This window comes from Mustela nigripes, chromosome 2 (genome assembly GCF_022355385.1).
Source record: "Mustela nigripes isolate SB6536 chromosome 2, MUSNIG.SB6536, whole genome shotgun sequence".
NCBI lineage: Eukaryota > Metazoa > Chordata > Mammalia > Carnivora > Mustelidae > Mustela > Mustela nigripes.
Genome location: NC_081558.1, coordinates 67,822,883 through 67,844,575, shown reverse-complemented (window position 1 = coordinate 67,844,575; position 21,693 = coordinate 67,822,883). Strand labels below are relative to the sequence as shown.

The 21,693-nt window shown below is 38.1% G+C and overlaps 1 protein-coding gene across 4 annotated transcripts in view; it reads left to right on the top strand.

Moving 5' to 3' along the window:
• ANO10 (anoctamin 10) overlaps positions 1 to 21,693 on the top strand; it is a 234,543-nt gene that overhangs the window by 17,031 nt on the left and 195,819 nt on the right. For 3 of the 4 annotated variants that reach the window (XM_059390695.1, XM_059390696.1, XM_059390694.1), the window contains 3 exons: positions 16,958 to 17,077; positions 19,339 to 19,908; positions 21,338 to 21,393. In XM_059390695.1, the coding sequence (XP_059246678.1) occupies positions 16,958 to 17,077; positions 19,339 to 19,908; positions 21,338 to 21,393 (746 nt within the window). The remainder of the gene's footprint in view (positions 1 to 16,957; positions 17,078 to 19,338; positions 19,909 to 21,337; positions 21,394 to 21,693) is intronic. The other variant, XM_059390697.1, reaches the window with a different exon arrangement.

Below are 21,693 nucleotides of genomic sequence, written 5' to 3'. Positions count from 1 at the left end.
TATTCATTTTGTATCCTGCTACTTTTCTGAATTCATCTATTAGCCATGACAGTGTTTTTACAGAAAAGTTAGGGTTTTTCTACGTAAAATACAATATTGCTCATCAGCACATAATTTTACTTCTTCCTTTCTAATTTGGATACATTTTTTTTCTTCTCTAATTGTTTTGGCTAGAACTTCCAATTCTATGTTGAATGGAAGTGGTGAAAGTGAGCTTCTTTATCATATTCCTGGTCTAAAGGAAAAACTTTTAGTCTTCCACCATTCAGTATGATATTTGTTATGGGCTTTTCCCAGATGGATTTTGTTATGTTGAGGTAGTTTCCTTCTATTCCTAGTTTGTTGAGTATAAAAGTGGTGACTCATATTAAATGCTTTTTCTCCATCAGTTGAGTTGATCATGTGGTCCCCCCACCCCTTTCTGTTAACATGGTGTATAACAGTAGGCTTTTACTGGAATTATCCTTGCATTCCAGGAATAAATTCCACTTGCTTGTTGCCTCATCTTTCTACTGTGTGGCTAAATTGAGTTTGCTAGTATTTTTTTGAGTATTTTTGCATCATTGTTTATAAGGGATGGTGGTCTGTAGTTTTCTTGTGGTATTGTTGTCTGGCTTTGTATCAGGGTAATGCTGGCTTCATAGAATGAGTTAATAGCACTCCTCATTGCAGCGCCTGTGTGGCTTAGATGGTTAAACAATTGCCTTCAGCTCAGGTCATGATCCTAGGGTCCTGGGATCAAGCCCCTCCTTGGGCTCTCTGCTCAGTGGAGAGCCTGCTTCACCCGGTCCCTCTGCTGCTTCCCCTGCTTATATGCTCTGGCTCACTCTCTCTGTCAAATAAATAAATAGATAAATAAAATCTCTTAAAAAATAAACAACAACAACAACAACAAAAAAAGTGTTCCTCATCAACTTTGGGGGAAAGTTTGAAAAGGATTGGTATTAGTTCTTTAAGTATTAGGTAAAATTCACCAGCAAAGTTGTCAGGTCCAGGGTTTTTCTTTGTCAGGAGATTTTTTAGTGTCCTTACTAATTCAGTCTCCTTACTAATTATCAGATTTTCTATTTCTTCTGACCTCTCATAGTTTTTCATGGTAGCTTTTGTATTTATAGGAATTTGTCCATTTCATGTGGGTTACCTAGTTTGTTGTTAGATAGTTGTTACTAGCACTCTCTTACAATCCTTTTTATTTCTGCAGAATTGGTAGTAATGTCCTCATTTCTACTTCTGATCTTAGTAATTGGTAAGTTAAGTCATCTCTCATTTTTTCTTAGTTCATCCATCAAAGTATTTGTCAATTTTGTTGATCTTTTCCAAAAACCACCTTTGATTCCTTTAGTCTTTTCTATTGTCTTTCTTTCCTCTATTTTGTTTATCTCTGCTCTAATCTTTATTATTTCATTCCTTCTGCTGGCTATGGTTTTAGTTTGTTCTCCTTTTTCTAGTTTCTTAATTAAATTAGTTTGTTCATTTGAGGTCCTTAGCCACAAATTTCCTCTTTTTTTTCTGTTTCCTAAGTTTTGTTGTGTTTTTGTTTTCATTCATCTCTAAGTATTTTCTAATTTCCTGTGTGATGTCTTCTTTGATCCATTAGTTGTTGTTTAAAAATGTAGTTTTTTAATTTCCACACATTTGTGAATTCTTCAGCTTTCCTTCTGTTACTTATTTCTAATTTTATTCCATTGTGGTCTGAGGATACTTTTTATGAGAGGTATTTGTAAATCTGTTGAGACTTAATTTGCGGCCTAACACATGACTGATCTATCCTGGAAAGTGTCCCATGTGCACTTGAGAAGAATGTGTTTTTGGTCATTTATTGTCTAATTTACATGTGAACTGGATTTTGTGGACTCCCCTGTCTCTGAGTTATGCTGTAGGTATGTGCTATGGATGCTTTTGTTTGTTCTCTTGTTGATCTGTATGGCTTGCAGGATGTGTCACGAAATCCAAATGTAGGTACTGATTCTTAGTTGTCTACATTCCTAGTTATATGCATGTATCTTGATATTGATTATATTGTAGCAGTTTTTGTTGGACATATATTTTTTTCAATGTGTGTATTAAAGATTACCATGATTGGGGCGCCTGGGTGGCTCAGTGGGTTAAGCCGCTGCCTTCGGCTCAGGTCATGATCTCAGAGTCCTGGGATTGAGTCCCGCATCAGGCTCTCTGCTCAGTGGGGAACCTGCTTCCTCCTCTCTCTCTCTGCCTGCCTCTCTGCCTACTTGTGATCTCTCTCTGTCAAATAAATAAATAAAATCTTTAAAAAAAAAAAAAAGATTACCATGATTGCAGAAGAAATTTTTTCAGTAAACTTTTATGAGTTATTGGTTGTATTTACTTTCTTCTTGTCTTTAGGTAAGCCAGTTATGTGTATGTGGACTCTTAAATATTCTCTGAAATATATTTAAGGTTTTGTGTAATTTTCTTAGGCTTGTCTACCATTTTCCTGGCTATGTTTTCAGTATTTCCTGTTAGCTCTAATTATGACTTTGCATCTGTAGGAGTTTTATGTGTGTTTTAAATCAGTTTTCTGAGCTCTCACCTTCAGCTCTTATAGCTCTTCTTTGGGTTTTAATTTCAGGGAAATGACTTACTTTCATTTCTTTAATTTCATAGGCTTTCATTGCTCAGTGCTGTGAAATTTTCTACTGTGTTTCTTCTCTGCCTTTGTTTCTGGTTTCCTTTTCCCTGTAATATTTCTGCATAGTTCTATGCCAGTTACTTGTGGTTATTACTTACTTTCTAGAGAGCCCTTGTACTTCCAGACCACTATCTTTTCCAGTAGATGCAGTTCAGGGATCCACCATGGGTCTTTTTTGTCCACATCTGGGCAGTGGGGCAGTCCCCACTCTTCAGTGTCCAGGAGAACCCTGCCCTCTCCTCCTTGACCCCATTGTGCAGAGGCATGGATGCTCTTAGCTTAGCCTGGGCTGACTTTTAAAGCCTTGTCTCATGGTTTGTGATTTGGATTTATAAGTGTTTTTCTAGTTTCATCAAAGATAGGTGTTTCCCTTTATCTGTCCTGTTTCCTTTATTGTTTTTAACTTTTATCATGAGCAAGAACAGGGAAGAGGTGTCTTTCTACCACTCTTTGTTACCAGGAGTTCCACATTCTGTATTCAGGCAGTATTTTGGTGCCTTTCCAGAATTTTATTTTTTATTTTTTTTTTTTTAAAGATTTTATTTATTTATTTGACAGAGACCACAAGCAGGCAGAGGCAGGCAGAGAGAGAGGAGGAAGCAGGCTCCCTGCCAAGCAGAGAGCCTGATGTGGGGCTTGATCCCAAGACCCTGGGATCATGACCTGAGCTGAAAGCAGAGGCTTTAACCCACTGAGCCACCCAGGTGCCCCTACCTTTCCAGAATTTTAAATCTTTCTTAATCTCTTAGTGGAAATAAGACACAGCTGGGTACAAAACAGACTGAGGCACCATCTTGTTGTTAATGTCAGCCTCCCATTTCTTCCTGTTTATCCACATTCAGATTCTTATGTGGAAGTCCTTGCTTCCTTCTGCTAGCTTCTGCACAGGTACATCCTCTTTCTGTGGCTGGGACAGAGACTGTGTGTGCATTCCCACCACATGGGTCTCTGGAGCAGCAGTTTTCCAAATTCTCCCAGCTGCTTCAGAGAGAAGTTTTCAACTGAATGAAAACCTTGAAAGGAATATATGTAAATGGATTTTTCTAGGGTGTATAGGTGCCCTGTCTGGTGTTCTAAAGCTGTAGTAGAAATAATTTTCTTGCTGACAGGATGGGGGTTTTATAAACAAGGATCTCCTCTCTTTCTTTCTTTCTTTCTTTCTTTTTGGTAATACATATAAAGACAATAAAATCATCTCATCGTGGTCATTTGAAAATATTTTATACATCTGAGGTAAGAATCATATTTCCCTTGTCAAGGCTGAATTTTCAAAATCTGCATTATTGTTTTCCTTTATATATTTGAAAAATGTGATCCCTAAAATGCTGTGTTTTATCATAATATTTGGTTGAAGAAGAAATGAGATATATATATGGGCTATGGATAATTATAAAGCATGAACTGTTTTCAGAGTGCAAATATTAGAGCTAATAAAACTCAGAGTAACCTAAAATCTTAGAGTTCCATGAAGTTAATCCATAGCAATAAGTAGAAAAGCTTTTTTTCTTTTTAAGATTTTATTTGTGAAGGAGAGAGAGGGAGAACATGAGAGGCAGAGGGAGAAGCAGGCTCCCCACTGAGCAGGGATTTTCCCCCCAACCCTCACCCTCCCCTACCATGCAATAGGGCTCAAGCCCAGACCCCAGGATCATGACCTGAGCTGCAGGCAAATGCTTAACAGCCACTCAGGTCCTCCCCCCACCCACCACCTTTTTTGGCCTTTCAGTTTCACGGGAGACATTCCCTGGGTGTCTTCTTTCCCACAGCTAATTGGGAGCAGAGACTGTAACCTGCTCATTGTGATCCCATCAGCACTGTGAGAGCTAGCCAGGCCTTTCATGAGAAACTCTCCCTGCTATTGCAGGTTTAATTTGATTTTACATGCAATGATTGTGATTTTGTTTGCCACAACATTCTGGTTTAATAGCTTGCATTAAGTAGATGGCAATTGTTGTTGGGGTGAATGTGACCTTGAGCCAATAAGGAGGTCCTGGGTGCTTGCAGTCAGGCTCTCCCTTGTCTCACAGCGAGCAATGTGGATGGACGTCTAAAAGTGTGTCTCTACATGTGTCTTTGTCACATTCATCTTGGTTTTCTCTGTGAGCTGAGATCACTCAAAGACTCTGCCTTCTCCTGTTGGTTCCCAATAGTTAACAATCACGCAAGTAACACAATGAAAGATTTTCTTTAGAAAAAGGAGTTAAGGGAGCTGGGAATTTCTTATATATTAACTGTATCTTAAGGGATGCTATTTAGGTTAAAGCTCTATTTCAAAATGTCTGTCAGAAGATTATCATGTTTTGATTGATGGGAGATGGCACAGCTCATCTTTAGTTTTATATTGTCATTCTTTTTGGACATTATAGTAACTATTTCTGAATATCTTCTGTTTACACATAGAGTGGTCAGATATAATCTGTCTTCTAATATTATTAATAGACCTTATAAGAGTAATAAAGTTTCAAGTAAATATCATGTAGCAGGCATGTATATAAGAAGATTAAACTATTAATACATATATATATATTTCTCTTTCTCTCTATAAATACATCTACCACTGGGTGCATCACCATACACACACACACACAGACATACAGACACACACACACACATAGACATATGCACACATACATGTACTGTGTTTTGGTGCATATATGCAGTTTTTCTATTAAGCCAGATTAAAACAATACAGGAATATAAAGCACAGGTTTGAAAGCACAGGTTATTTCTGAGAAGCACAGGTTATTTCTGAGAAGCAGTTTTTTCCTTATTGAGACACGAGTGGTGTGTTCACACCTGACTATTTGAGTGCAGTGGGACCTGGGATAGGGTGCTGGGGCATGGCAGCAGCTTCGCCTCTTGTGGGTGCTCTGTGTGCTCATCATCCCTCTTCTGGATTGGAGACAACATGACCTGCACAGAAACACTGTAAGGAGACATGAGAGAGTCTTTGTTGTTGCTTTTGAAGTAAACATGTGTTAATTAGCCAAAGACAGAAGCAACTGTGTTAGTATTATTGTTGTGTTATTTAATTTCGAGGTCTGACTATAAACTAGGTTAGTTATCACTTCCCTTCAGTTAGATTTTGCTTTGTTTAGCTAATCAATAAATAGCTGTAATAGTAAGACTCTTGGTATTTGACAACGAAACATTAGCAGTCTTTTTTTTATTTTTAAAGATTTTATTTATTTATTTATTTGACAGAGAGAGATATAGCAAGAGAGGGAACACAAGTAGGGGGAGTGGGAGAGGGAGAAGCAGGCCTCCCGCCAAGCAGGGAGCCCAGTGCGGGGCTCAGTCCCAGGACCCTGGAATCATGACCTGAGCCGAAGGCAGACACTTAAGGGTTGAGCCACCCAGGCACCCTATTCAGGCATTCTTGAAGGCAGGAATCTTGGTTTAGGTTGTTTATTTATTTATTTATTTATTTTGATGGAGATATAGTTGACATACAATATTTATTAATTTCAAGTATATGGTATAGTGGCTGGACATTTATTTGCTTTATAAAATGATCACCATCATAAGTCTAGTTATAATCTGTCACCATATGAAGTTGTTACAATGTTATTGGCTATATTCCCTGTGCTGTACTTTATATCTCCATGACTTTCTAATTATAACAGAGTTTATACCTCCTAACTATCTTTACCTGTTTTTCCTATCCCTGATCCCCTTCCCTTCTGGCAACCACCAGTTTGATCTCTGATTTATAAGTCTGTTTGATTTTGTTCATCTGTTTTGCTTTTTTTTTTTTGAAAGAGAAAGCATGAGGCCAGGGGGAGGAGTGAGAGTGGCAGAGAGAAAGGGAGAGAATCTTCAGCAGGCTCCACACCCAGTGCAGAGCCCAACACCATGGCTCCATCTCACTGCCCCGAGATCATGACCTGAGCTGAAATTGAGAGTCAGACACGTAGCTAAGTGGGCCATCTGGGTGTTCCTGTTTTGCTTTTTAGACTCCACAGATAAGTGAAATCATTTGGTATTTGTCTTTCTCTGTTTGACATATTTCACTTAGCATAATACCCTCTTGGTCCATCCATGTTGTTGCAAATGGCAAGATTTCATTCTTTCCTTTTTATGGCTGAGTAATATTCCACTGTATGTGTGTTTATATACTACATCTTCTTTATCCATTCATCTGTCCATAGGCATTAGGTTTATTCCATATCTTGGCTATTGTAAATAATGCTGCAATGGACATAGAAGTGTAGATTATCTTTTTGAATTAGTGTTTTCATTTTCTTTAGGTATTTACCCAGAAATGAAATTGTTGAATGTTATGTAATTCCTATTTTAGCTTTTTGAGGAAACTCCATACAGTTTTCCATAGTGGCTGCACCAATTTAAATTCCCACCAGCAGTCCTTAAGAGTTCCTTTTTCTCCATATTCTTGCCAGCCCTTATTATTTTTTGTCTTTTTTGATACTAGCTGCTTGGACACAATGACACATGTCATTGTCATTTTGATTTGAATTTCCCTAGTGATTAGTGATACTGAGCATTTTTCCATGTGTCTGTTGGTTTTCTGTATGTATTCTTTGGGAAAATGTTCAAGTCCTTTGTCCATTTTTTAATCAGATTTTTTTGTTTTATTTTGTTGGTTGCTGAATTGTATGAGTTCTTTATATATTTTGATGTTAACCCATTATCACATATATCATTTGCAAGTGTCTTCTCCCATTCAGTAGGTTGCCTTTTCATTTTCTTGATGGCTTCCTTTGCTGTACAATGGTTTTTAAGTTTGATATAGACTCAATAGTTTATTTTTGCATATGTTGCCCTTGCCTGAGGAGCCAGAACCAAAGAAATATTGCTAAGACCAATGTAGGAGTTTACTGCCTGTATTCTTCTTGGGAGTTGTACGGTTTCAGGTCTTATATTTATAAGTGTTTAATTCATTTTGAGTTTATTTTTGTATATGGTATAAGAAATCGATCCATTGATCCAATTTCATTCTTTTACTTGTAGCTGACCAGGTTTCCCAACACCATTTGTTGAAGAGACTGTCATTTCCCCATTGTGTATTCTTGTTTCCTTTGTTGTAGATTATCTGACCATATATGCATGGCTTCATTTCTGGCTCTGTATTCTGTTCCATAGATCTACATATCTGTTTTTGTGCCAGTACCATTCTGTTTTGATTATAACAGCTTTGTAGTATAGTTTGAAATCTGGGAACGTGATACCTCCAGTTTTGTTCTTCTTTCTCAAGATGGCTTTGGTTATGAGCTTGCCTGGGTGGCTCATTTGGTTATGTATCTGCCTTTGGCTCAAGTCATGATCCCAGGGTCCTAGGCTTGAGCCCCACATTGGGCTCTTGTTCAGCAGGGAGCCTGCTTCCCTGCTCATACACTTTCTCTCTCTCTCTCATTATCTCTGTCTCTCTCTCTCTCAAATAAATAAATAAAATCTTTAAAAAAAGAGATAACTTTGGTTATTTGGGGTCTTTTGTGGTTCCATCCAAATTTTAGAATTATTTGTTCTAGTTCTATAAAAATGCTATTGGTACATTAGAAGAAGGAAGGGAAAAATGAAGAGGGGAGTGGAAATCGGAGGGAGAGATGAACATGGAAGACTGTGGACTCTGAGAAACAAACTGAGGGTTTTTTGGGGGGGAACGGATGGGGTGGCCTGGTGATGGGTATTAAGGAGGGCATATACTGCATGGAGCACTGTGTGTTATATGTAAACAATGAATCTTGGAACACTGCAGCAAAAACTAATGATATACTGTATGGTGACTAATATAACAATAAACAATAACAAAAATAAAATTAAAAAGGATTTGGGGAGCTACTAAAATATGCAAAATTATAAAATAAAAATAAGCAGATGAGAAAAAGATGCCATTGGTATTTGATAGTGATTGCTTTGAATTTAGATTGCTTTGGTTAGTATGAACATTTTAACAATCGTAATTCTTCCAATCCATGAGCACGGTATATCTTTCCATTTATTTGTGTTATCTTCGGTTTCTTCCATCAGTGACTTAGAGTTTTCAGAGTATGGGTCTTTCACCTCCTTTGTTAAATTAATCCTATGTATTTTATTATTTTTGATGCAATTGTAAATGGAATTCTTAATTTCTCTTCATGTTATTTTGCTATTAGTGTATAAAAACACAACAGATTTCTATGTATTAATTTTATCTCATTCATCTTAACTGAATCCATTTAATCTAATAGTTTTTGGTGGATTCTTTAGGTTTTTCTATATATAATTTTATGCTATCTGCCAATAGTGACAATTTAACTTCCCCTTTACCAATTTGAATGCCTTTTATTCCTTTTTGCCGTCTGATTGTTGCAGTTAGAACTTCTAATACTATGTTGAATAAAAGTGGTGAAAGTGGATATCCTTGTCTTGTTCCTAACCTTGCGTTTGATATTATTTGTGTTTTATGTTACATGTGGCCTTTATTATGTTGATATATACAACACCCATTTTATGAGAGTTTTTAAAAATCATAAATGGATGTAGAATTCATCAGATACTTTTTCTGCATCTATTGAGGTGATCATATGATTTTTTTTTTTTTTTTTAAATTTTGTATTTTTTATAAACATATATTTTTATCCCCAGGGGTACAGGTCTGTGAATCACCAGGTTTACACACTTCACAGCACTCACCAAATCACATACCCTCCCCAATGTCCATAATCCCACCCCCTTCTCCCAAACCCCCTCCCCCCGGCAACCCTCAGTTTGTTTTGTGAGATTAAGAGTCACTTATGGTTTGTCTGATCATATGATTTTTATCCTTCATTTTATGAATGTTGTATATCACATTGACTGATTTGAGGATATTGAACCATCCTTTCATCCCTGCAATAAATTCCATTTGATTATCATATGATCCTTTTAACGTATTATTGAATTTGGTTTGCTTATATCTTGTTGAGGGTTTTTACCTATATTTTCATCAGTGATACTGGCCTATAATTTTCTTTTTTCGTAGAATCTTTGTCTGGTTTTAGTATCAGGGTGAATTCTGGCCTCATTGAATTTAGAAGTGTTCCTTTCTCTTGAAATTTTTAGAATAGTTTGAGAAAGATAGGTATTAAATCTTCTTTTAATGTTTGGTAGAGGGGCACTTGGATGACTCAGTCAGTTTAGTGTCCAACTCTGGATTTCGACTCAAGAAAATGATCTCAGAGTTGTGAGACTGGGCCCCTGTTGGGCTCTGTGCTCAGCATAGAGTCTGCTTGAGATCCTTCCTCTCCCTCTGCTCTCTACCCCCACCCCCTGCCCTGCTCACACTCTCTAAATAAACAAACAAACAAACAAACAAAATCTTTAAAAAAATAAATGTTTGGTAGAATTCACCTGTGAGGCTGTTTGGTTCTGGTCTTTTCTTTGTTGGATGTTTTTTGATTACTGATTCAGTTTCATTACCAGTAAGCAGTCTGTTCAGATTTTCTCTTTCTTCCTATTTCAGTTTTCCCTGAAAATTGAGTTTTTCCAGGAATTTATCAGTTTCTTCCAGGCTGTCCAGTTTGTTGGCGTGTAACTGTTGGTAGTAGTCTTTTATAATCCTTTGTGGTTTTGTCAGTTGTAAGTTCTCTTTCATTTCTAATTGTATTTATTTGGTTTCTCTACTCTCCCTCCCTCCTTCCTTCCTTTCTTCTTCTTCTTCCCCATGTCCTCCCCCCTTCCCCCTCCCCCTCTTCCCTCTCCCCCCTCCTCTCTCTTCTCATCCCCTCTTCCTTCCCTCCTCCTCCTATTCCTTCCTCCTCTTCTTCTTCTTCTTCTTGTTTATAATTTTTGTTTATTCTTTGAAGAACCAGCTACTAGTTTCATTGATCTTTTCCATTATTTTTGAGATCTCGATTTCATTTATTTCCACTTTGATCTTTATTATTTCTTTCCTTTTATTAACTTTGGGCTTTGTTCTTTCTCCAGTTTATCTAGATGTAAGGGTAGATTCTTTATTTGAGATTTTTTTCTGGTTTCTTGAGGGAGGCCTCTACTACTATAAACTTCCTTTACAGCTGCTTTTGCTGAGTCTCATTGATTTGGGGACACTGTGTTTCCGTTTTCATTGGTCTCAAGGGGTTTTTTAGTGTTTGCTTGTTTTTTTTTTTTTAATTTTCTCATTGATCCATTGACCATTGGTTGTTTATTAGTGTATTGTTTAGCCTCTGTGTATATAGATATATATTCATTTTTTCCTTGTAGTTGATTTATTGTCTCATACAATTGTGGTCATAAAGGATGCTTGATATGATTTCAGTCTTCTTCAATTTATTGAAACTTATTTTGTTCCCTAATGTGTGATTTATCCTGTTGAATGTTCCATATGGACTTCAAAAGAATATGTGCTCTGCTGGTTTGGGATGAAATTTTTTGTATGTATCTGTTAAATCCATCTGGTGTAATGTGTCACTTAAGGCCACTGTTTTTTAAATTGATTTTCTGCCTGGATGATCTACCCATTTGTGTAAGTGGAGCATTAAAGTCCCCTACTATTATTGTATTATTGTTAGTTTCTCCCTTTTTGGTGGCTAATACTTGCTTTATATACTTAAGTGCTTCTATGTTGGGTTCACAGGTATTTACAATTGTTATATCCTCTTCTTGGATTGATTTTTTTATTATTATGTAGGGCCCTTTTGTTATATAGTCTTTGTTTTACAGTCCATTTTGTCTGACATAAGTACTGCTACTCTAGCTTTCTTTTCATTTCATTTTCATGGAATATCTTTTTTCATCCCTTCACTTTTAATCTGTGCAAGTCTTTAGATCTGAAATGAGTCTCTTTTAGATAGCATATAGATAGGTCTCATTTATTTACCCATTCAGTCACCCTATATCAGTTGGGTACACTTGGCAGACTTTGTCCATTTATATTTACTTATTGATAGGTATGTATTTATTGCCATTTTATTTATTGTTTTTGTAGTTCTTCTGTGTTTCTTCTTCTCTTGCTTATTCCCTTGTGATTTCCTGGTTTTCTTTAGTGTTATGTTTGAATTCCTTTCTTTTTATTGTTTGTGTATCTATTATAGGTCTTTTGTTTGTGATTACCATGAGGTTCACATATAATACCCTATGTATGTAGCAATATGTTTCAAGTTGATGGTTGCTTACATTTGAACTCATTCTAAGAACACTACTTTTTTATTCTCCCCCTCCCTGTTTTATGTTTTTGTCATCATATTTCACATCTTTTTAATTTGTGTATCCCTTAACTAACTGTTGTAAATATTGTTGACTTACTACTTTTGTTTTTAACCCTCATACTAGCTCTATAAGAGTTGATCTACCACCTTTACTTTATATGTTCACTGTTACAGCTAGATTTTTTTCTTTCAGAATTTTCTTCTAGTTATGGCCTTTTCTTTTCTACTTAAAGAAGTTCCTTCAACATTTCCTGTAAAGCAGGTTTAGTGGTGATGAATTCTTTTGTCTGGAAAACTCTTTATTTGTACTACAATTCTGAATGATAACCTTGCTGTGTAGATAACCTTGTTTCTCTTTGTGGATTTTTCCCTTTCAATACTTTGAATATATTGTGCCACTCCTTTCTGACCTGCAAAGTCTGCTGAAAAATTAGCTGATAGTATTATAGGTGTTCTCATGTATGTAACTAGTTGCTTATTTCCTGTTGCTTTTAATATTTTCTCATTAATTTTTGATGTTTTCACTATTTTTATATCTTGGTATGAACTTCTTTGGGTTCATCTTTTTTGGGGCTGTCTTTCCTTTTTTGGATCTGGATGTCTTTTTTCTTGCTCAGGGCTCTCTTTCGTTTTTGGACCTAGATGTCTATTCCTTGTCTGTCTGAGCTATAACTTCTTTAAAGAAGTTTTCTGCTCCTTTCTCTTTATCTTCTCATTCTGGGACCTGTAAAATGCAAGTGTTAGTACCTTTGATGTAATCCTGAAGGTCTCTCAAACTATACTCAGTTTTTTTTTTTTTTAAAGATTTTATTTATTTACTTGATGGGGGGGTGGGGCAGAGAGAGAGAGGGAGAAGCAGCTTCTCTGCTGAGCAGAGAGTCCGATGTGGGGCTTGATCCCAGGACCTTGGACTCATGACCTGAGCTGAAGGCAGATGCTTAACTGACTGAGCCACCCAGGTGCCCCAACTATCCTTGGTTTTAAAAATTCTTTTTTCTTTTTGCCATTCAGTTAGGGTCATTTCCATTACCCTGTTTTCCAGATTGCTGATCCATTCTTCAACATCCTCTAATCTGCTGCTGATTCCTTCTAGTATATTTTTCAACTCAGTCATATTGTTTGGCTCTGATTGGTTCTTGTTTTATATTATTTATCTCTTTCTTGAAGTTTTTGCTGTGTTCATCAGTTCTTCACCTGAGTTTGGTGAGCATCTTCATGACCATTACTTGGAAGTCTTTTTCAGGGAGATGGCTTATCTCTTTTTTCATTTAATTCTTTTTCTGAGGTTTTATCTTATTCTTTCATTTGGAACATATTCCTCTGTCTTCTTATCTTGCCTCTTTGTGTTTGTGTGTTTTAAGTAGATTAGCAGCATCTGGTCTTAAAGGAGTGGCCTTCTGTAGAAGGTGTACTGTGGGGCCCAGAAGTGCAGTCCCTTGCTGGTCACCCAAATCAGGAGCTCCAAGGGTGTCCTTTGTGTGTTCCCTCCTGTTTTGGGTGAGCCACAACTGTTGTGGCCTAATAGTAGATGGGAGGCCCTTTAGGGGAGCACCAGTTAAGGTGGAGGTGGCCTGGTGGGTGTGGTGGGGTGGGAACTACTTTGGATGGGGGATGCCTTCCAGAGTGCAGAGAGTTGAGGAGGTCAGGTCTGCAGGGGAATACCAGGATGGGGCTAACAGTGCTAGCTAGGTAGATGGAGAATGTCAGAAGTCTTTCTCACCAGTACTAGGCCAGCTAGGTCGGGTGAGAAAAATGGCATCTGCCAGTGCTTCCATTCCTGGAGAATGTTCCTTCAGTTCCCTGAACCTCTGGCACATGTCCTAAAGTTAGTCAGTGAATCTGCTTCATATATGGCCTGGGTACTTTCAAACTGCTGCCTTGGCACTGGGTCTTAGAGTGAGTGTGTGCATGGGTCTTTTAAGAGTGGAATCTTGGTTTCCTGTAGCCCACTTGCTCTCTTGGGATTAAGCCCTGCTGATTTTCAAAACTGGACATTTTGGGGCCCATCTTCTCGGTGCAGGTTCCTGTGGCAAAGTTACCCCCATGTGGGGTTTGAACCCTTCACAGGGAGGACCTCCCTACATGTGCTATCCCTCCCACTTGTGGGCTGCCATGCTGTGGATTTGGGTCCTGATTAGACCACTTCTCTGCCCCTCCTGTGCTTCTCAGTGTGACTTTTTCTTTCTAGCTGTGAAAGAACTGTTCTGTTACTCTTCAGGTCATTCTCAGACAAGAGTTGTTCTATATGTAGTTGTAGTCTTGGTGTGTCTGGGGAGAGGTGAGCTCCAATCTGCCATCTCCATCCTCCTGGGAAGCCATTGTTTCTGTCTTTAAATAGACCTACACAGCATCTTACCTTTGAAGGTAAGGGTCATTTTAATTACATTCTTCACTAACAAGAGAAAGTTAAAGGATTAAAAGACAAATCTCTATTTTTAGAAGCTGAAATTGGAACCATGCTTTTGCATTGGTGGTGAAGAGAAGCCTGGTAATTTAGGACTTGAGGCTTTATATTCTGAGTCTTTCAGTTCACGGTCCTTTTTTTAGAAGTAGCTGGTTTTTATGCCTGCCGAGAAAGTTATCTATAGTAGAATGCAGTCAGTTTTTTAAAAAGAACTTAGATATAGTAAAATAATTTAGATGTTGTCAGTTCAAAGTTGAATAACTTGACACAGTAATTGAAAAGGATAGTGATGGAAGAAAGAATAAAGTACAGCTGTGCATCTTCAAATAAGAGAAGAATCAGAACAGTTGTGGATGACCGACTTTCACTCATGTGAGTGAAAAAAACTCACTGAAATACTTCAGAATAAAAACATTAAAAAATGGACTTGACAGCATCAGTGGCTAATATAGCTTAAACCATGTATCTTTTCCTGCTAATTAATGAGTGTGTTTTTTTAGTCATTAAGGATTTCATCACATCCCTTGCTTTTCAAGACTTTTTAAAAAAAGATTTAATTTATTTTTAGAGAGAGAGCATGAGAGGAGGGGTAGGGGCAGAGGGCAAGGAAGAGGGAGAATCTCCAGCAGACTCTCTCCTGAGCATGGAGCCCAACTTGGGATCGGATTTTATGACCCTGAGATCACGACCTGATCTGAAACTGAGTCTGATGCTCAACTGACTGAACCACCCAGGTGCCCCTTTAAGACTTTTTTATAACTTCTGTGTGAGATATAATTGTAAGACTCATCAATTAAGAATTTTTCTTTCAGACCCAGGCTTTTTCCTATTGTTGGTATCACATATCTCCTGTTTAGGATTCTTTGTTCATTTCTAAGAAGTTAACTTTATTTTTATTTTTATTATTTTTATGTTTTAGAGCTGGAGGGGACAGGGGTAGAGGGAGTGGGAGAGAGTGAAACTGAAACAGGCTCCACACCCAGGTGTGGAGTATGATCCGGGCTAGATCTCACAACACTGAGATCATGACCTGAACTGAAATCTAGAGTCAGAGGCTTAATTGACTGAGACACCCAGGAGCCCCTGCTTTACTTTTAAATTACTCTGAAGATTTTCTGATAGGGCCATCTGTCGAAAATAGCATCTTTCTTTGTTATGTATAGTATTTCTACAGGGAAAACTCAAAACATACTTTGTTTCGATGTTGCAGATGTTCATTTTCATCCTCCTTGAAGGGCCTGTTGCTTAATATGCTCATCACTTGTCTTTGGTGACAAGGTAGATAGGAAATAAGAGAGACAGCCCTTGGAAGAGGTGAGCTGATAGGCCTTGAAGAGCTGAAAGCTTATCAGTGGATGAAAACAGCAAAGCATCTTTTCTTTATGCAGATTCCATCTTACAAGCAACTGTACTCTTAAGTTCGAGACTCTACTAGAAACTTGTGTAGAAAGTAGTTCATCTCCCCACATATGGCACTAGGCACAGCATCAGAGCTCTCCATGTCTGCTGATCACATCCTGTTAAGATCTGAAGACCCACACACCCAGTGAGTCACTCTAAATAATTTATGGATGAGAGAATGCCCTGTATTCACATATTACCCGGGGATATTGTCTTTGGGTAAATTCATTTTTCTCTTTCAAGTATATGTACATGAGTGATAAAATCATACTAGTTAGCTAACTGCTGAAAGTATGATTTTATTTGGTTTTGTTATTTGCTGTTTGTAAATGTAAGCCTTTGTTATTAGATTAGAGAAGATGAAAATGATTCTGCAAATAGTCAGTATCCTCAAGCATGAAAGGAACTGAACACTGTCTTCTTACCTTCACTGTGGTGGGAGGACAGATTGGTAAAGTCTTTCTAGGGGCAGTTTTATAACTGTTGTTCAGATTTAAAATACATATGCTCTTGGACCTAGCAATTCTACTTCTATTTCTAACTCCTAATTCTACTGCTAAGTATGTCTGAATAGTGGGCAGGTGGGAAAAGATATGTGTATAAGAATTTTAACATTTGTTTATTTATTAAGATTTATTTATTAGAGAGAGCAAGCATATTTGCTGAGTGGGGAGGGGCAAAGGGAGAGAATCTCCAGCAGACTCCTGGCTGAGCATGGAGCCTAATGTGGGGCTGGATCCCACGACCATGATACCATAACCTGAGCAGAAACCAAGAGTGGTATGCTTAACTGACTGAGCTCCCTAGGCACCCTGAATTTTAACATTTATAATGGCAAAAAAAGGGGGCAGGGAACAAGTATTTTTCAATAGAGGATTAAATTTTAGCACTTCATACAAGGGAATATTATGTTACTGTTAAAAGGGACATTTCATGTTTCTAGGCAATGGCATTGAAAAACATTTGTTATACACTACTACATGAGAAAAAAATTACAGAACAATGTGTATAGAATGATCCTACTTTTATATTTATAATATATATTTATGGATGTATGTTTTAAAGTTTGGTCTTACATAAAATTGTTGTTTACACTGGTTATTTTTTGTGGGAGGATCTCTCCAATTCTAATTGGTACATTTCAGTATGGTTTATAATTTTACATAAAGTTGTATTGCTTTCATAGTTGTATTGCTTTAAATAGTCAAGATACTTACACTGTGAAGAACAAAAGAATATATACCTTCAGAATAGGCAGTATGCCACTGCTCCTTGTACAACACCCCTTCCTTACTGGGCTGGCTCTCTAGCATTTGAAGAAGTATATCACGAGTGATCTCAAAGCCATTTTATCTAGTCTGGCCCATTTTCTGTCTGCAGTGAGAAGATTGCTCACCTCTGGCATCGTGATTCAGGTGTTCCCACTGCATGATAATGAAGCCCTGAAGAAGCTTGAGGACAGCTGGTACACGCGGTTTACTTTGAAGTATCAGCCCCTAGGTATGTGTCAATACCTGTTCTCGTAGGGAAGAGGAAGGACTACGAACCAGATGTCATGATTCATTAGTGGCATATTTCTCAGCACATTGGGTAGATGTTTAATGCTTTTCTGGGCAAGGCTCTGTGGGCAAAAATTGGGGTCAGATAAGATGGTGTCACTGGTAGGGAGGAGCCTCTCTACCCTACTGCATGACCTATTTAGTAATTTATTTTATTTCTAATAGCATTTCAGATGGGCTGAATGACAAGCTCTCCTTAAATTTCACCAACAACACAGGCTATTCGGAGTGGCCTTCATGAGTACATGTCCGAGTTGGAGTAGAACAGATTTTATGAGAATTTCATTTGACTGTAAATATCTTGTATTGGAAAATTTCTGTTTCTTTAGAGCTAATCATTTGAGCAGACCAAGCTGTGCTCATTTTTAGGGGCAGACTAACAGGCCTAGTTTGTAAGTATCTTGATGTATATTACTGAATCTATGCATTTTCTCTGAATATAGTTCTAAGAGTATCTATTAGTTTATTTGGTATGTGTTAGCATTACTGTATGCAAACTGACTTCAGAATGAATGTTCAGGTTTTTTGGCTTACTTATGTCTTACTTATTTATTTTTTATTTAAACATTTTTTTTAAGATTTTATTTATATATCTGACAGACAGACATGGCTTACTTATGTTTTTTAAGCATAAGGATTATTAAGCTGTTAGATTTTATGACAAGCATTGCTATCCATATTTCAAGGGCATTTCTCTTTTGATTTTGTTCAAAGGAATCCCTCTAAAATAATTTTAATTCCAATTTCCATTCCTGAAAACAGCTACTATAATATTGTCACAGTAAATAAAAATCTGTTTTTAAGATGAAAATTTGAAATTACATTTTGAATTTTCTCTTGAATTCTTTGAAAGGAAAAGTTCATTTTTGATAGTTCTAGGTAATACACTAGTTGTTTTGTGTTACACTAATTGACATTTGTATGGCATCTAGATGTAGTAAATTTAAGTATTGCCTCTAGGACTTGTAGGTGATAGTATCCAGTAACTGCTTAGAAAGTGAGGGGAAAAGTGAGTTGAGGGTGGAGGCTGAGCATGGTTGTGGTGGAGGGCGTGAGACTTTGGGGAGTGCTGGGACTGGGGATAGCAGGTGGGGCACAGGCAAATCTTGACCTTCCCCTTAAAATCAAAAGAGGGAGGTCATGTGATTTTGGAGACCAGGACCATGAGCACCTTTTTCTGTAGTTATTGTTTTTCTTTTTCATTTTTTGGATATCCTTTAACTTGATTCAGATTTGAAGTGACCTGATCATACCAACTATTTTATCATGTTCGTGGGTTAGTTGGAAGAATAAGGATGGGGGAAATAGCTTATCCCAGTTTACTCTGACCTGTCTGCATAGACTGATCTGACACATTATCCTAAAGTTTTAACTGCATGAAACGAACCAAGAAATAATAACCCCACTATTGCACCTCCCCAGCCCCTGCATCTCACCCTGGTCCCAGGGCGGGATGCATTTACAGCCCAGGCACTCCCCAGGTAGATGCAGCTGGCAAAGGATGGAGTGTTCGAGAGACCCGTTTTGAGTTAGCTCATGTTGTGTTTACAGAGTATTTAACAGTGATGTCACTTGTCCCTTCTTTTGCCCAGTTCTTATATGAAGGTATAGATAAATGTGTCCCATGGCTGTTCTAGAAGTTAATGTGTAGAATATACTTTTGAATAGCTTTTCTTCAGTGTATTGAATCATTTGCCATGGCACATTGATGAAAATTTATATTTTTGGACAGTGGGAGCAGATACTGCGGATGGAGTCTTCTTTGAAAAGAACATGAATAGCTATGATATTAAAGTGAGAGAAAGGTAGAGAACACAAACCCCCAAATTAAAATGGCTCATTGGCTATGACTGAGTTTAGGCTAGGATCATGGATATTTGAGACAAGCCCCTAAATTTTTCTTTGGGAAGAGGGCATCCATCAGATGAGGAAGTAAAGAGGAAACAGATCCTGGGTGCCTTTCAGAGCAGCCCCAGCAGCTATGACCTGGGCTCTAAGCTGGGGCAAGTATTGGGCTCAATCTCCAGGCAAATGGGGTCTTGGTACTGCATGGAAGATAGATTTACCATTGTACACTGATTGGGAAATGAGAATATTAAATGATTCCTCACTTAACTGCAAAAATAAATAAGTTTACTTGAAATGGTGAAAGTCTTTGGTAGTCTGTACTTACGGTCTCCCCCCCCCCCCCTTTCATTGTAGACCGTATTCGTGGCTACTTTGGGGAAACAATCGCTCTTTACTTTGGATTTTTGGAATATTTCACTGTTGCCTTAATCCCTATGGCAGTCATTGGGTTACCTTACTATCTGTTTGTGTGGGAAGACTATGATAAGTACGTGATCTTCGCCTCCTTCAACCTGATCTGGTCCACAGTGATCCTGGAAGTATGGAAGCGTGGCTGTGCCAGGATGACCTACAGGTGGGGGACACTTGTCATGAAGAGACAGTTTGAGGAGCCTCGGCCGGGATTCCATGGGGTCCTGGGTATCAATCCCGTCACTGGTAGGGAGGAACCTCTCTACCCCAGCTACAAGAGGCAGTTGCGCATTTACCTGGTCTCTCTGCCCTTTGTGTGCCTCTGTCTCTATTTCTCCCTGTATGTCATGATGATTTACTTTGACATGGAGGCTTGGGCCTTGAGTCTACACGAGAGCAGTGGATCGGAGTGGACCAGTATCCTGTTGTATGTGCCCAGCATCATCTATGCCATTGTGATTGAGATCATGAACCGCCTCTATCGATATGCTGCTGAGTTTCTAACTTCATGGGGTAAGATGTGATGCTTGCATTTATGTCTTATTTGCCTATAGGAAATGTTGCTTGGATCATAGGATTCCCATCCCTGCTGCTTTGCAAAAGCAAGGAGATGTTGCTGTGGGCTCACTATAGAGACATAAGGAGGAATTCATCAGCTTTGTGGGTTGTGATGCTCTCACCTCCTGGTTATCGTGGCAGTCACAGATGAATGTTGGTTACTGCACTCCAGGTGCCCTGCTAACTCTTTGTCCGTGGTACCTCATTTTCAACTCCTCAGGACATTGTGAAATGGAAGTTATGTCACCATCTTAGGGATAGAGAGTTAAACAGTGTTTGGGCAAATTGTTGAGCCAGGCTAATCCACACCTCTCTGTTTAAAACCTGTGATCCCAATACTGTAATTTTGTATTTTTTGCTGGGGTAAAATAGATTGAATTAACTTCAGATACTTTGGCTAGTTGTACTATGTCTGGTGTCTGAGAGCTGATGGTCTAGTGGTTTAGAGCACCAAGGACTGCCACTGGCCTTAGTAGAGCGAGTACTCTTGTGTATATATACATCTATGGCAAAAGGGGAATGGGTATAATTTAAAAATGGTTGTGACTGGCCATTCACTCTTTATTTAGTCACTCAAACAAGCAAATATGCACTGTTATTCCTTAGGAAGAAGTCTGTTTCTTAACTTCACGGACTATAAAGATATTTAAGTTATTTTTATCAGTCATTTAACAACTACTATTTATTGAGTGCTTTCCTTTTGCTGAAACTGGACTGAAGTTTTTTTATTACTGTTTATCCTGACAGTGATGTTGGTAGGAGGGGGCGTTAGCAGTTTTTGTAGGCAAGGAGGCTGAGTATCCCGAGGTTAAGTGACTTGCCCAAAGACAGACAGTGGCTGAGTAGCTGAGTGGGGTTCCGGTCCAGACGAGCGTAACACCACCTTTCTGAAGAATCTTCTTAAGAATCTTCTTTGTTCTTTCACCTGGCTGTCTCAGGGCCTGTCCTGTGTCTCCTTTCCCTAGCTGGGGACGGAGATTTGAGTTGCCCTTTAAGTTAATCCTTGTAAGACACACATACGGAAACTTTACTGCCCTCTTTAGTGGTTGCTCTGTTTTATTTATTCAGGGTCTTTTCCTGGGTGGCTGTCTATGGGATCATTTGCCAATTCTTCCCACATTTCTTCGTTGCAGTAATACTTTAAAAATAATTACAGAACACAGTGCTCTTGCAGTACTGTGAAAAATGTGTCCCAAGTGTACTTTCTTCCTGTGAGATGTTGTGGGTTAAGTGGCAACCGTGAATGGCAGTCTGGCACGTTCACTCACTGAGGCTCTGTTGCCTGACGTCTCTGGCTCAGCTCATCTGCCTTCACCCCACGATGGCCTCCCCTACTGTGGTGTGCTTATGTAAGAGAAATTTCCTCTCCTTTCCAATATTTTAGAGAATCACAGATTGGAATCTGCCTACCAGAATCATCTAATTCTGAAAGTTTTAGTGGTGAGTATAGTTTTTATATACAAATCCATTTGAATTTTGAAATCTATTTATATTAGTTAATAGGAGGATAAATAGGAAGCCTGGCTTCTAATTTATAGTATTGTATAGTTACTATATTTTGTATAGGCAGGGACGGATTGATTAAGTGAGTTTACATATGCATTCTGTAGTCTTACTACCTATGTGTGTGTTGTAAGACTTCAAGTATAGAAATTAGTAGTATAGACAATTTCTAGTTATTTAAAAATATAATTAAACGATGTTGTAGACATATTTCTGTTCTCTTCCTCTTGGTGACTT